Genomic DNA, 13,077 nt, shown 5'->3' with positions numbered 1-13,077 from the left:
ACAACACCACAAGCCAGGCTGCCCAATCACCATCAGTGGCGTCCATTGAACTATTGAATTCCAGGCCGCTGAAGCGAAACTGACAGTGTAGAACCTGAAGAAGGTGCATGCAATGATGGTGGTGCATGGGGGAAGAGGGCATACTGATGCTGAGTGTGCAGGTGAATGGGGACTCAGTGTCGGGACCGTGAGAAGAGGAGGGCCTACGTACACAGTTCAGAACTTCAGACTGCACAAGAGGTCAGTATACTTAATGCATTAATGACGCGTATACGTAGGCTCGTGACCAGCCTGTACCGTAATTTATATAGAAACATCATTTCCAAAAAAAACATTGAATGACGAATTTAAAATGATCTTCCTCGAATTTGAAAATACTCCAGAAGGGTGACTGCTTTCTATATTGATTCCCCCAGCTGTCATTACGTTTGTACCTTTAGTGACTGGGACGACGCAGCCTGTCGTTCACATGCTATAAACGTGACGATTTCTGCAATCGACGGACGACTTGCACGAGGCAACCAGCATCGCTGTAAGAACTCCCAGTGCCCAGGCGCTATTTGCGATTCCTTAGGAGGTTCCGGTTTCATCCCCTTGACGACTCGTGCCAACACTGCAAAATCTGTTTTCACATTGTAGTAGGGTACCTTGCAGGTCGATATCTAGAGCATGCGCAAATTAAACAACATATTTCGTTCAAAATCGAGTTACCAACCTGGAGCATGATACTGCCAAATGAGTATATGTCGCACTCGGGACTGAGCGAGACCTCCGAGTCGTCGTCCTCTGGTACTTGATATAACTCTGCGTCTGCCCATCGAACATTCCCTCGGATGGAGCTCGTCATATATGAGGTACCAAGGAACTCCATGATTATAGTGGACAGACCGAAATCAGCAAGGCATGCCCGACCGTTACCATAAATCAAGACATTCAACTGGAGAGTTGGCACGTCAGTAATGAGATTCTTCTGTGTGTGGTCGTACACACCCCTGTCAGGTCCCCATGGACGACTGATTCGCTGTGGACTGAATCGACGTGAGTGTTTGAGGAATGGGATGAAGTGAACGACAAACTTACGGTATTGCAATCCAAGAGCAATGTCATTCAGCTGGCAAGCGCGAGAAGGTCAGTAAGCATCTGGAGATGCTAGATATACAGGACGTACAAGAGAGAACTTATCGTGAGATGACAACGAGCTTTGACTCTCAAGATAACCCGTGAGTGTTCCGTTTTTAGCCCATGGGCAGATCATCGCAGGGTAGGGTCCAAAGTCAGTCGCTACTCCCCATAGTGGGAGAATGCTATCATGCTTGAGACGGCCCCAAACTTTGAGTTCGCGACGCACTCTCTAAAGTCGATTCGAGATAAGATAAAATGACACGCGCGACGCCGTGGAAGAGCACATTACCTTACTTTTCTTCCGCATCAAGACCTCGCCGTCGGATCCGAAAGCACGAATAGTCTTCACTGCTACCTTGATCATCATCAGGATGATAACCATAGGAAGTGCGAAAAAGCTGAACATACCTCAACAGTCCTATCGGACTCCACTAAATCACACTTCCAGATGTCTCCGAAGCCTCCAGAAGTTGTCGGATGGTGTGATCTTCCCCGGAGCATATGAGTAAGATCTTGTAGTGGATTTGACGATGCTTGGGTCTGCTCTGGAGATGATGCGTGATCCCGTGAAGTAGTATTAGACTCGGTCTCTGTCCCGCCCTTAACCGTCAAAACCGTTAAGCAGGGAAATTAAGCAACAAAACGCATACTTACCACAACTTTGAGCGCCGTCTCCAGGCTCCATATGTAGCTCTTTTTCTCTGTTCCACCACTGGCAATGTATTTTCCATCTGGGGACACGGCAACAGCGAGGAGTTGGTCATCATGCAAGAGTGGATCTCCGACTGCTTGATTGGTCCTGAGATCCCAGATGCGAATGGAGTAGTCAAATGATGCGCTAACAATATAGCTTTGGTCGGGAGTGAGACAGATCGATCTAACGCCGCGGGTGTGACCCCGGAAAACAACGAGTTCCTGTCCATCGATCGCCCGCCATTTTCGGATGGTACAATCGCCTGACCCGGAGAATATATGTGCACCGTTCTTGGACCAACACAATGACATCACCCAGCTGTCATGTCTCTTGATCTCCATAAGCAGCTTGCCGTCCTTTGACCACACCCGGATCACCAAATCCATGCCACCACTCGCAAATTTGTCACTTTGTGGAGCATATTTGACGGCATTAACCCATCCGTGACTGGTCTGTATGGGCGATGCTATTTGTCGACCAGTACATGGGTTCCAGCGTCGTATAGTCCCGTCTTTTGATCCACTTGCTATCTCCAGGGCATTGCAAGACCAATCAACGCACCTCACTCCATCATCATGCCCCTCCCACGCATCCCCAATCATTTTGCCCTCCTTTATATTCCACAACCGTAGTCTGCCGTCTGCACTTCCACATACGATCATTGTTTCATCTGGGGAGACTGCGATCGATTTTATCCCTCCCCCATCGTTATTCAAAGGTTTTCCTACTGGCTCTCCGTCTCTTTTCCACTGGCGAATCGAACTATCCTCAGACGCGCTCACTATATTGCCACTGGTACCCAAGTAGGCAAGGTCCCATATGCAATTGGAGTGACCCTCGATGACGTACTCCGGCTTCAAGCTTCCTGCTGGACGTTCGGGCGTGGGTTTCTTCCACGACGTGGTCCGAGTATTGTGGTTGACGAAGTAGGACCGACCCAGTGGTGAGATGTGCCATTCCCATCCGGGAACAACGAGATCTTCAGGATCATCTATGTTCAACCGTGAGTTCGTCGCTCCTTGTCGCAATCTCATCCCTCACCTAGTCGCACTCCCGGTAAAGGTTGGTTCCACGAGACCATCACGAGCGTGTCATCTTGATATTGTGTTTCACCCTTGGACGACGTCTTAAACTGATGCCACTTAGGAGGAAGCGCTTCATTCCCGCCTGCTTCTAATTGAGTAACTTTAGTGGCTATCACGAGGGAGCCGCTCACCTTCCCAAAGTGCATCCTGGAGGTGCTGTGCACCATACGGTGGTGGATCCTTCGCGCTCGTCCAATTTATCGGCGAGTGCAGTAGCTCTTCTTCCCGTCTCGTCGACGTGCTTGACTCGGCCTCTCCGGATGACATGACCTTGATCAAGAAAGATTGCAGGTTGTACAGATGGACTGGACGGCGAAACACTGCGCAAAGTCAATAATCGAGGAGAAGCAAGGATTACGGGGTGAAGGTGAGAAAGAGACCTGCTATTCGGGTCAGTTTTGCATGCTGTGGTTGCAGGCGCCTTGCTGATACTGCATGTCAGTGGCTGTGTTACTATCGGATCAAGTACTTACCTCAGTTTGATGGTCGATTCTGATGCAGTTCGATGCACGTTGGGCTGTTATGCACGTCTCGTCAGCAACTGGACTAATATGATGTTGATTTTAGCGGGTGCATACATATCTTGCATAGCGCGTAGCAGCCGCGCTCGCATTCACCAGTGACAAGTCAAGTGAGTAGTACTAAATGACTGACGGGAACAGGGGTATCAGGGTCGCTTATGTTTGCTGCGCAACATTGCTATAATCAGCATTCCCAGGCGTTGATACAATCAGTATCTAGAGTCTAGTTCTGCACCATCCTGTCACGACACTACAAGCCAGGCTCCCCTTCCCCACCAGTTGTCACGTTCCCATCGAACCGTAGAGATCCAGGCCGCCGAAGCAAAGCCGATTTATTTTCTACGTAGAATCTGAAAAGTTGCATAGAAGAATGGTTATGCATGGGGGAAAGGGCATACTGATGCTGAGTGTGTGGGTGAAGGTGAATGGGGACTCGTCGGGACCATCATAGGGCTACTATGTACACAGTTCAGACACTGATGTATGGGAGACGTCTGATTGAGCGTTTCGCATGCAATTTCCATCTTGCGATCTAAAAGACTTACTTGAGATTACTTCAGTACTTATTGACGCGGTGCGCAGAATCGTCAGCTTCTCAGAGACTCGAGACGTGCTTCTGCTTACATGTAAAGTCTGTTAAGTCTGTTTAGTATGTGATCACAGCAGTGCCCAAGCCAAAACCTTCTCGTCTAAGTGAGCATATCATTGTTTGGACGTTCTGACACTCACCGTTCAACGTTCAACATTGGAGCGTCACATTCAGGTGGACACAAACGAGTGTCACGATCGGACCGAGCATCACACCTGATATGGGGAAGTCAGCAGGATAGTCTCGACTAGCGAAGACTACTAAGTACCCAGAAGATGACTCGAACATACCGCCTAGTACTAGCACGCAACTTAACATTGCATGACTGAATCCATACCGATAACGCAAACGAAAATTTCAGTAGGAAAAGAAACCGTTCAACATCAAAGACACAAATCCTTGTCGACGTGACATATTTAACATGGTTGTCCACGAGTGACGTCACAGATTAGGTGGACTCTTCATAGACTCGAGGCCCAGACTCTTCAACTATCGCTGTGGAGAGCGTGTTGACAAATCAGTCAACGTATACCAAGCGCTAGGCAAGTAGTGAGTTTTGAAAGAAGGTTAAATGCACCACGAGGCTTTGCAATAGAAATTGTCCCACCGTCTCCCACAGAAAACTCTGCGTCCAGTCACAGCAGCACCAATAGAAGTAACAATGCTCGTCTAAGCACGGAATACAAATAGTTTTCCATCCCATCCACAGCTTGCAATTAACCCTTCATCGTACAGGGACCAACTACAACCAGCCGCAAATTCCGTATGAGGATCATGGACCTGAAGGAGATTGGGTCCCCCTGCAGATGGGTTAGACGACCATCTACATAAACCCATACCATTAGATATGCGCGATCTGTTTCAGAAAATTCACGTACATTCTACATGTCATGTCATAGCTTGCTGTAGCCAAAACATCTGGGCGGTGAGGACTCCATTGAACCTTTCGCACTGCATATTCATGACCTGGAAGCTGGATCTCGCAGATGCCACCAATTGCCTGGGTACTCGGGTTGGCGTTCTGAATCATCCGGCAATCCCACACCTTCACCATCTTGTCAACGCCAGCGGTCGCCAGCACAAAAGGTCGGTACTTATTCCAATCAAGGGATAGCAACTCAGTGCCAGATGCAGGGACTGTCAGGACTGCAGCAGACAAGGGGTGCGTGAAGGAATTCGTGGCGGGGCCAGTGGCATAAGCGGGGGAACGAAGATCGAATATTTTCATAGTTCCATCCGTCGAACAGGTAGCGATGATATCTGGTTGATGAGGAGAGAATAGGGCCTGGTACACGCATGACAGGTGCGCATGCAGTGTTGTGACTGAACGAGGCATTTCTGGTGTCCACTACAAAATATCACCTGTAAGTTGAATTAAGCGCGAGTCATTCAATATAGCTACCAGTTTGACATTTCCATCCCATGAGGAGGACGCAAACGTGTCTTTCTTGATGTTCGACCAATCAACGGAGAAAACTTCACGACTGTGCTCTTGCCAAGAGCGTATTGGAAAGTCCTAGACACGAAACCTGATTTTAATTCACTCCGATCTGAAAACGAGCTGGTATTGGCATACATTTAGCATTACGTCCCACAGCTTCAACGTCCCATCTCCCGAGCCTGTAACCAATTGATTCTCGTGAATCTCTGACCATGCAACGTCGTATATGCCATCCTGGGTCTCGTATCTTGATAGAATGATAAGCACCGGCTTACTAGTCGAGTCGACAGACAGACTGTTTATCAAGTTTCACCGCAGATGAGCCACCGACTCCTGGAACTAGCGATACCATGTGCAGGCGACCATTACCCACAAGACCGAAATTGGCAGCTGAAGCAAGCGCGATGCGAGAATTGTGAAAAGGGGACCATGTCACAGAGTAATGGGCAAATCCTGGCGTCTGCAATACAGCAGGAGGTGGTCGAGCAGGATTCATTTCATCTGCAGTTGAGAAACAAGTCTCATATGATATTCTTATATATCCATCCGGCTATTACGGTTACTTTGAATCCCCGCAAGACCAACTTGAACAACTGACATCATGCGCGTCTCGGTACCAACCATTATCAGCAGCTCTGGAGCACCAAAACAAACAATTTCACCAGCTGCGGCGGTTGGACGCATCGCAGAATTCCTTGCGCCAGGAAAAGCGACGCTAATTACCGGTGCAGGTGTCAGTGTTGCTTCGGGGATTAGAGCGTATCGGGGAAAAGACGGCAGATATATGAACCCCAATTATCAGTGAGTTCGTCATGCGAAGCCAGGAACTAGGTTAATTGTTTCTGTCTGATTATGACATACATAGACCAATCTTTGTATGCGCTTTGCTTCAGGCACATAACCTTTTCAGTTAACAAGCAACTTAGTATCACGAACTAGCTGACCAGAGCGAAAAGGGTTTTGCTTTCAGGCGAGTCAATTACACTTTCTTGTTACACAGTCTCTGAACTGACTACCTAACAGGCAGCGGTATTGGTATGAGATCAAATTATGTAGTCAGTCCGCCAATTTGATGATTTATAGGCTTCGATCATACTTGGGCTATCCCCCTGTCAGGGACACTCTGCCTAATACCAGCCACTATGCAATCGCTGCACTCCAATACGCATCATACATACCTCGCCTCGTAACACAAAATGTAGATGGGTTACACCACAAGGCGATTGCACATCTTTGGGAGCCAGATCATATTCAAAAGCAAATACTTGAACTTCACGGAACCCTCCATGTACGTTTCTGACCCATTTTGAGTGCACCCGCTTTCTGGTATCTCAGTGAATAATAAACCAATCGTCTTGCTTGCAGCGAGTACATTGTAAGCGCGGTCACGTAGTCCCGAGAGACACATTCCAAGATTGGCTTTCTGCTTCTAATCCGCAATGGAAGGCATTCGTTGATAATTTAGAGAAGACCGGGCAAAAATTGCGCACTAATCCTGATGGTGATGTTCGTCCGTCGTTCGCGGACTAATTTTGATGATTTATTATTCTCGAAGGTGGAGTTGGAAGGCGTTTCTTATACCGATTTCGTGGTCCCAGAGTGTCCGCAATGTACGTTGGAAGGTCAACAGAGCTCTTTTGTAAGAGACAGCGTCATTGGCATATCTCCTGGGTCTCTGATGCAAGTAGTACAAGCCAGAGTTAATATTTTTTGGTGAATCGATACCAAGTCGGATCAAGGACCGTTCGTGAGTTGAGCATTTTTTGTTTACCCATGTCAGAGTAGTGACCTTGACGCAGGTTTCATGATGTTGAAGAGTCTGAAAGAGTTTTCGTCCTCGGCACCACACTGGCGACGTATTCCGCATTCAGGTGCTTGCAATTACCGACGATGATCGTAAAGTGACTATGACACTGATTAAATCGTTCCTTCAAGGCTGGTAAAGCGTGCATTAGAGATGCGAAAACCAGTCATGTTGCTGAATGTAGGGCCGACGAGGGCCGACGAACTTCCAGGTGTGGAGAAACTCGAGATATCGAGTTCCCTAGTGTTGCGAGACGTAGTCAGAGCCATCCTGTGAGATGATCCCGTATCAGAAAAAAATAATACTGATAATTATCCAGAGGTTCTCGAGCAAGCCAAGATTCTGCGATAGTTTATCTTCTACAGAGCGGCATTCATCAGCCCCCCGCACAAGACCATGAAATTATATCAAGAAATACTTAGACTTGGATAAGAAGAAATGCTATCCATAATAATAGTAGTGAAGATCATAGAATGCGTAAATTAATGCTGGCTACTGTGGTATGCTGGTATGGGCAAATGTGGTAGCTAGTTATATGCGTATGGTAAAGTACTGGTGATGCAAATGGAGAAAACAAAGCAATAAGAGCACTTATAACACATAGATGTGATACAACAACGGTATATGATATGATTTCAGGAGTTGTCTTGAGGATGCGTGCCCGGATGCAGAGTTGGAGTTGAGCCGCGCTCTATTATGGTTACTCGAGGAGGCTCGTCGTCGTCGCCGTCGTCTTCATGCATATGATTGATATCTACCAACCAGGCTGGAAGTCTCAAATCAGACCACGACCAAGATTGCCAGGGTCCATGATCTACCAGAGGCAAGTCCTGGAGGACTTGCGTTTAGATCTTCCCCATGTAACAAAAAAATAATTCACGTACATCAAGTTTCGTTGAGGTGTCCATGACCACCTCCTCCGGCTCAGGTGAAGACGAGCTTTCTTTTACAACGGCAGGAATCCCCTGTCGATCGTCATTCGGAGTCAATGAAGGTGGTGGTGTGAGATTGTCGGGGTCTGTATTAGACGATGAAGCAGGGGATCTTTGTTCAACTATCTGACGGATTACATGAATTCCACCAAATAAAACAGGACTCTCCAAGCAACTCACTATTTCCCTCGAAGGACGACTGGTGGCACGGGTACCCCCGACCGGTTTCTTCAAACAACGTTCGCGGTGTTTCAGCCAATGGAAAGGATCATACAGACTCTTCGGGGATAGTTTTATACGGTTTCCACAGCGTTTGCAGGTGACGAAGAGTGGGCCAAGAACCTCTGCCATCGGGTCGTCACGTAGCCTTTTCTCTCTCGCAATTTCGCCTACAGTTCGGCGAGGCGCATCTCCACTGCTCAAAGCAGCTGGATGAATATCTGGCTAATCGGAGACGACAGAGACGCTCACTCATTAATGCCCTTTAAACTAGAATCTTTCCTCGGAGAGCCCCTGCGGAAGTGGCACGAATAGAATGAGCAGCAATGACATCAGTCAGCGATAAATACCCACATGAGTTTGATGGCGGGGGGATGAGACACTGCAGTGGGGGGAGAAACGTATTTTCAGCGGGTATAAATGTCCAATTTTTCTAGGGTGTGGAATGAGCTTTATCGGTCTAGACGTGGTGGTCACTGACCTGTAGTCCAATTCCGTGGAGGGGGGAAATTGGGAGCGTATGCCGGAGAATGGAGGAACTGCGTACACTGTACGCGCTAATGCAAAGACCTCTATATGTCAACGGTTCACTTGTATATGCGCAATAGTCAGGCGTAAGAGCGAAAGTCACGGGAAGAAAGTGGAGAGCGGGGACATATTTCGGAAATTTCCGTCGACTTACATGCATGCTCGTTCGCGCGTGTTTACATTTACCCCAAGCATCCAAGGAAATAGTTGAATAGCATTGTAAAGAAAACAAAGCACGATAGATAGAACGAGGTACAATACAATCGACACAATTCAAAAAACACACTAGTGCGAATATTTACGTAGATGGAGTGCCTAAACCTTCACGGAACCCACGCACAAAAGCTTTGAAAGGCTGCATAAACCAACCCCACGGCCCTGGCGCTTCATTCTCGGGCGCTTGATAGGCTACGGTTCTCGGACGATTCACAGGACGGTCTTCTCTAGCATCTTCTTCGTCCCGGGCGCGTTTCTCCCCAGTGCGATATGAGGAGTTGTCATTGGTGGCTATGGCGCCTGTAGGCGCTGAACTCGAGGATGTAGGAGGTTTGTGTACCTCACTTATAGGCGTTTGAGTGATCGTCTGACCAGACGGTGGAGGGAAAACGCGCGAAAGTCGCGAACTAGAAGCTTTTGGAGTGAATTGAACAGCATGACTACAGCCACTGTTACTTGTAAAGAACGTTGGTAAAGTGATATTCACTCACGAACAACACTTTGCTTTGTGCTCGTGCCACTTGGTTAAATCATACTGAACGACATCGTCCAGTTCGACATTCGTCCTGCAAAAAGCACACTCGACATGTCGAGCGGAAGACGCCTTCGCTTGAGGGTCAGTCAGCAGACTGTATTTTCTCTCTGCGGTAGCCACTCGGCTGGGTCTGATTAAACCATTAGTTGGCAAAACTGTAGCAAAACCCGTAAAATAAATGATCACTCACACGACACCTGAACACCGTTGTTGATGTGCATGCCAATTTCCAAGAGCGTAGGCATGATCGATCGACAGCTTGATCCATTTCTGGCAGGATCGACAAAGAACTTCGTGCGGTTTGACCTCTTGGGCACGAGGATCCTCTTCCAGTAAAGCTTTCCTTTCGACGTCACCCTGCTGAGCCGACTGAGGTGAAGGCTGTTTAGTAATATCCTGACTCAATTCTGACACCGAAACCTCTCCTTCGGGTTTTTCTACTTCGGTCTCACCTCGGTGGCTCCTGTTCACAGGATAAGTAGTGTTTAATTTTCAGTGCGAAATGTACCAACTTCTTCGAAATAGGGGATTGTGGATCACATTTCCGTCGATGGATCTCCCAAGGACGAACAGCATAAGTCTGTCTCTTGCCAAGATTGATCCATTTGTCGCATCGAGAGCAATGAACTCGGCGCGGCTCCATACCATCACATTGTGACTGGTCTTTGAAATACTGAATACGCTCGGATTCAGACCGGCGTATTCGAGCTCCGGCAGATGATTCTGCAATAGACGAAGTCTCATCTGCATCGTCTTCGGGGCTATCAGGACACCTGGTCACCCAGTGTGGTGAGTGACCACTAAACACCAAGGAACCCGAGATACATACTTGGCCTTTGAGACGGGGGAACTCTTATCTGACGATTTCGCACGAACGGGAAGGACAGAGGGGCTCTCATGACGGACAGAACCTTTCAAGGATACCAATGATGAAGCGCGACTACGGGATACCCTGGCTTTGCTGACAGGTTTTGCAGGAAGCACCTGGCTTTCTTGGGAATTGCGGGGGGATTGTGGTGGCGATGGTCCAGGAAGACTAAATAGCATATGACAGACAATCATGAATTATAGATGTACAGGTTTACATTCTGTACTCACAAAACCTCGACCATTTTGGGGGCAGCTTTTGGTTCAGACGGCTAATCCATCGTTAATTGACAAGCCCAGGTTTGAGAAACCAACCTACGGAGGTTTCTTGGGGATCGCTAGTCCCAATACTTTGATGCGTGTCCAATTCTTCGTCTGACGTGTTTCTGCCGAAACGTAAGGTCATTTGCCGCGTCCAGTATGTTTAATGGCGTACTCTGCAATGTTTGAAACACTTCTCTTCTTCTGGGAAGACATGTCAGAGACCTATTCGCGTGAGATCGCGTAAAATAACGCGCTGACCTTGGCCTTGCCGGCGTATTTAATCTTGGATGATACAGCCTTTGGTCTAAGTGCTATGTCAGCGGGAAACGTATAAAATGTCCATGTTTTAAAACAACCTCTCCGGGGATGAAATTGGGGTATTGCTCATGGTAAAGAATGTATCCGGTCAGCTCAAAAGAAACAGAAATATACGGGACGAGGACAATGAACTCCAGTTGGTGGTACCACTCGAAGATTCGGTGCCAAGCATGTACAAATAAACTCAACAAGGGAAATCCCGCATTTGGTTTCCCTTGAAGCTTGCCCCGAGAATTGAGTCGGAAGCATTAAAGCTTACAGAAGTACGATATTCTAGGTATCGCTTTTCAAAGCGAGGCTAAAATTACAACTATCCTGTTCCAAGCAAAGTCTGACCTTTACAACGTATGTATTTACCCGCCCGACTTCGAAAAGTCACTTGGACCTGTAAGTAATGGGTCGTACCGTTCTGAAGATATGTTGGGTTGAGGGCCATTGATAGAAGGGTCGACCATGGGATAAAAAGAACCAACAGGACGAGGTAGCGCAGGTACGTGTAAGGATCCAATTTCATGGTTGGATTGCGCTAGCAAATGGTATGGTATGGGACCATAGACTTGGGTTGGGAAAGGCAGAGGTGTCATCATCATGGAGGATTGTTGAATTTGAATTGGCATTGGATGGGGAGGCTGCATACTCCCCATGGCGATCGCTGCTGAAGATGGTGATTATGGGGTACGAGGTAACGTTCTATTGGATGATTCGCGTACCATCACTGTCCGATCCTTCAGCGAGATGTGGGCATCCGCCACTAACGCCTTGCTGAGTACAGATTTGACAGATGCGATCGATACATTGGTACCCCTTGCGCATACAGTGTATACATGGCCTAACGGTCGTCAACTAATGCGCATACTAGCGGCATCAAAACCACCTACCTCACGCCTTCACACCTCACCTTATCGCGTCTATGCGGTTGTTGAAGTGATGTTCTAAATAGTAGTTGATGACTTACCTGCAATACACACACGCCTGAAAAGATAGCGTTAAAAGAAGTATGCGTACTCTAAACAAAGACTGACCGCTTTGACACGGGTACCGTGACCTCTGCCCTTCCTCTGAACGCTGATACACTCCTTGCCACATTCAACGCATTGCCTACACGGACGTGCATCCTCGCATTTCTTATTGTCTTGTCTGCAACCCTCGCAACGAAGCTTAACAAGTTTAGGTCCTTTCCCCACATGAACACACTCTTCCCCACGTGCGATGCATCGAGAGCAAGGTCGTTGATCATCACACTAAATGCAGGGTAGGTCAAAATAGCATCCTCAACCACAGCACAAGCTTACCTTCTTATTATCCCGACGACAGTTTTGGCAAGCCAGTTTTGCACGGTCGGGCTTTGAGCGATGTGGCCCGCGAAGAACTAAGACAGGAGGAGGTTCTGCACGCAAAACCGGGTGGTGATGGCCTTCGGTGCACTCTACCTGATCCTCTCGACACCTGAGGCAAGGCTTTCCACCTTCACAACGCGCGCGAGCCTTTCGACAGTTCTCGCACCCAGCAACGCATTGTTCAATAGTGTAACCTTTCTTGACGCAGCCTCCACACGGCCTAATTGATCAAAAAGACATCAAATCATCGATTAAATGGGAGTAAAATCAGAGTAGACCTACTTTTGTCCATCGCAGCGTATTTTATCGCGCCTGCAGGGGAAGAATATTAGGACACGAGGAGTGCCCCTCAATCACGAGATGATTACCTGCAACTGGCACATGCCTAGTGATGTTCTTGATAAGCTAACATTAAAAGGGGGCGTGAACGTTAAGCACAAACCTTGACTGCTCTTCTTGGCCACGCTGTCGTGATGATGTCGGATATCGGGACTGGCGGCTGCTGCTGCTGGGAATCCATCGGTCTGCAGGATGTGGTCAGTTAACAAAAGGTGTGTGTGAACATATCCCCTTTTCGAACGCACGATGATAGATCCTTACGTAAG

The 13,077-nt window shown here is 47.9% G+C and overlaps 5 protein-coding genes across 5 annotated transcripts; 1 reads left to right on the top strand and 4 right to left on the bottom strand.

Moving 5' to 3' along the window:
• Positions 1–422: 422 nt before the first annotated feature.
• Positions 423–1,528, bottom strand: EDB93DRAFT_1101021 (kinase-like protein; the record flags this gene model as incomplete). Its single annotated transcript, XM_041447063.1, has 6 exons — positions 423–662; positions 716–937; positions 991–1,028; positions 1,081–1,111; positions 1,169–1,351; positions 1,412–1,528. 6 exons carry the CDS (start codon positions 1,526–1,528, stop codon positions 423–425), a joined length of 831 nt encoding a protein of 276 aa, XP_041311419.1.
• Positions 1,529–4,680: 3,152 nt separating this feature from the next.
• On the bottom strand, positions 4,681–5,948 carry EDB93DRAFT_1078375 (WD40 repeat-like protein; the record flags this gene model as incomplete). The annotated part of the gene is made up of 5 exons (XM_041445377.1): positions 4,681–4,834; positions 4,890–5,359; positions 5,414–5,527; positions 5,588–5,699; positions 5,749–5,948. The coding sequence occupies 5 exons, from the start codon at positions 5,946–5,948 to the stop codon at positions 4,681–4,683; spliced, it is 1,050 nt and encodes a 349-aa protein (XP_041311418.1).
• On the top strand, positions 5,574–7,890 carry EDB93DRAFT_806225 (DHS-like NAD/FAD-binding domain-containing protein). The gene is made up of 11 exons (XM_041457550.1): positions 5,574–6,253; positions 6,318–6,327; positions 6,379–6,422; positions 6,476–6,487; positions 6,536–6,740; positions 6,818–6,958; positions 7,008–7,091; positions 7,141–7,199; positions 7,252–7,323; positions 7,388–7,528; positions 7,576–7,890. Exons 1-11 carry the CDS (start codon positions 6,054–6,056, stop codon positions 7,676–7,678), a joined length of 1,071 nt encoding a protein of 356 aa, XP_041311417.1. The 5' UTR covers positions 5,574–6,053; the 3' UTR covers positions 7,679–7,890.
• Positions 7,553–9,073, bottom strand: EDB93DRAFT_806732 (uncharacterized protein). The gene is made up of 6 exons (XM_041457552.1): positions 8,889–9,073; positions 8,762–8,840; positions 8,660–8,701; positions 8,369–8,606; positions 8,141–8,314; positions 7,553–8,086 (listed from the first exon to the last, which is right to left on the bottom strand). Coding segments are annotated over exons 2-6 (651 nt in total). The 5' UTR covers positions 8,764–8,840; positions 8,889–9,073; the 3' UTR covers positions 7,553–7,891.
• A 35-nt stretch (positions 9,074–9,108) lies between these two features.
• EDB93DRAFT_805936 (uncharacterized protein) lies at positions 9,109–11,317 on the bottom strand. Its single transcript, XM_041457549.1, has 10 exons — positions 11,174–11,317; positions 11,076–11,121; positions 10,990–11,018; positions 10,873–10,939; positions 10,785–10,825; positions 10,516–10,722; positions 10,199–10,459; positions 9,877–10,149; positions 9,643–9,816; positions 9,109–9,591 (listed from the first exon to the last, which is right to left on the bottom strand). The coding sequence occupies exons 1-10, from the start codon at positions 11,203–11,205 to the stop codon at positions 9,234–9,236; spliced, it is 1,488 nt and encodes a 495-aa protein (XP_041311415.1). The 5' UTR covers positions 11,206–11,317; the 3' UTR covers positions 9,109–9,233.
• Between the last annotated feature and the right edge of the window lie 1,760 nt (positions 11,318–13,077).

Source organism: Suillus bovinus, assembly GCF_016758785.1.
Source record: "Suillus bovinus strain UH-Sbo-P2 chromosome Unknown EDB93scaffold_7, whole genome shotgun sequence".
Classification (NCBI taxonomy): Eukaryota; Fungi; Basidiomycota; class Agaricomycetes; order Boletales; family Suillaceae; genus Suillus; species Suillus bovinus.
This window is presented reverse-complemented; position numbering and strand designations above follow the sequence as displayed.

Bases quoted from the DNA above. Each gene is read 5' to 3' on its own strand.
- EDB93DRAFT_806732 (XM_041457552.1), bottom strand. The intron at 8,315-8,368 runs GTGAGTTGCTTG...GTAATCCGTCAG, and splicing joins GTCGTCCTTCGAGGGAAATA to ATAGTTGAACAAAGATCCCC. The intron at 8,087-8,140 runs GTACGTGAATTA...CAAGTCCTCCAG, and splicing joins ACACCTCAACGAAACTTGAT to GACTTGCCTCTGGTAGATCA.
- EDB93DRAFT_805936 (XM_041457549.1), bottom strand. From the start codon at position 11,205: ATGAGCAATACCCCAATTTCATCCCCGGAGAG. The intron at 11,019-11,075 runs GTCAGCGCGTTA...ATGTCTTCCCAG, and splicing joins AATACGCCGGCAAGGCCAAG to AAGAAGAGAAGTGTTTCAAA. The intron at 10,826-10,872 runs GTAGGTTGGTTT...ACGATGGATTAG, and splicing joins GCGATCCCCAAGAAACCTCC to CCGTCTGAACCAAAAGCTGC.
- EDB93DRAFT_806225 (XM_041457550.1), top strand. From the start codon at position 6,054: ATGCGCGTCTCGGTACCAACCATTATCAGCAGCTCTGGAGCACCAAAA. The intron at 7,200-7,251 runs GTGAGTTGAGCA...ACCTTGACGCAG, and splicing joins AGTCGGATCAAGGACCGTTC to GTTTCATGATGTTGAAGAGT. The intron at 7,324-7,387 runs GTGCTTGCAATT...CGTTCCTTCAAG, and splicing joins GCGACGTATTCCGCATTCAG to GCTGGTAAAGCGTGCATTAG.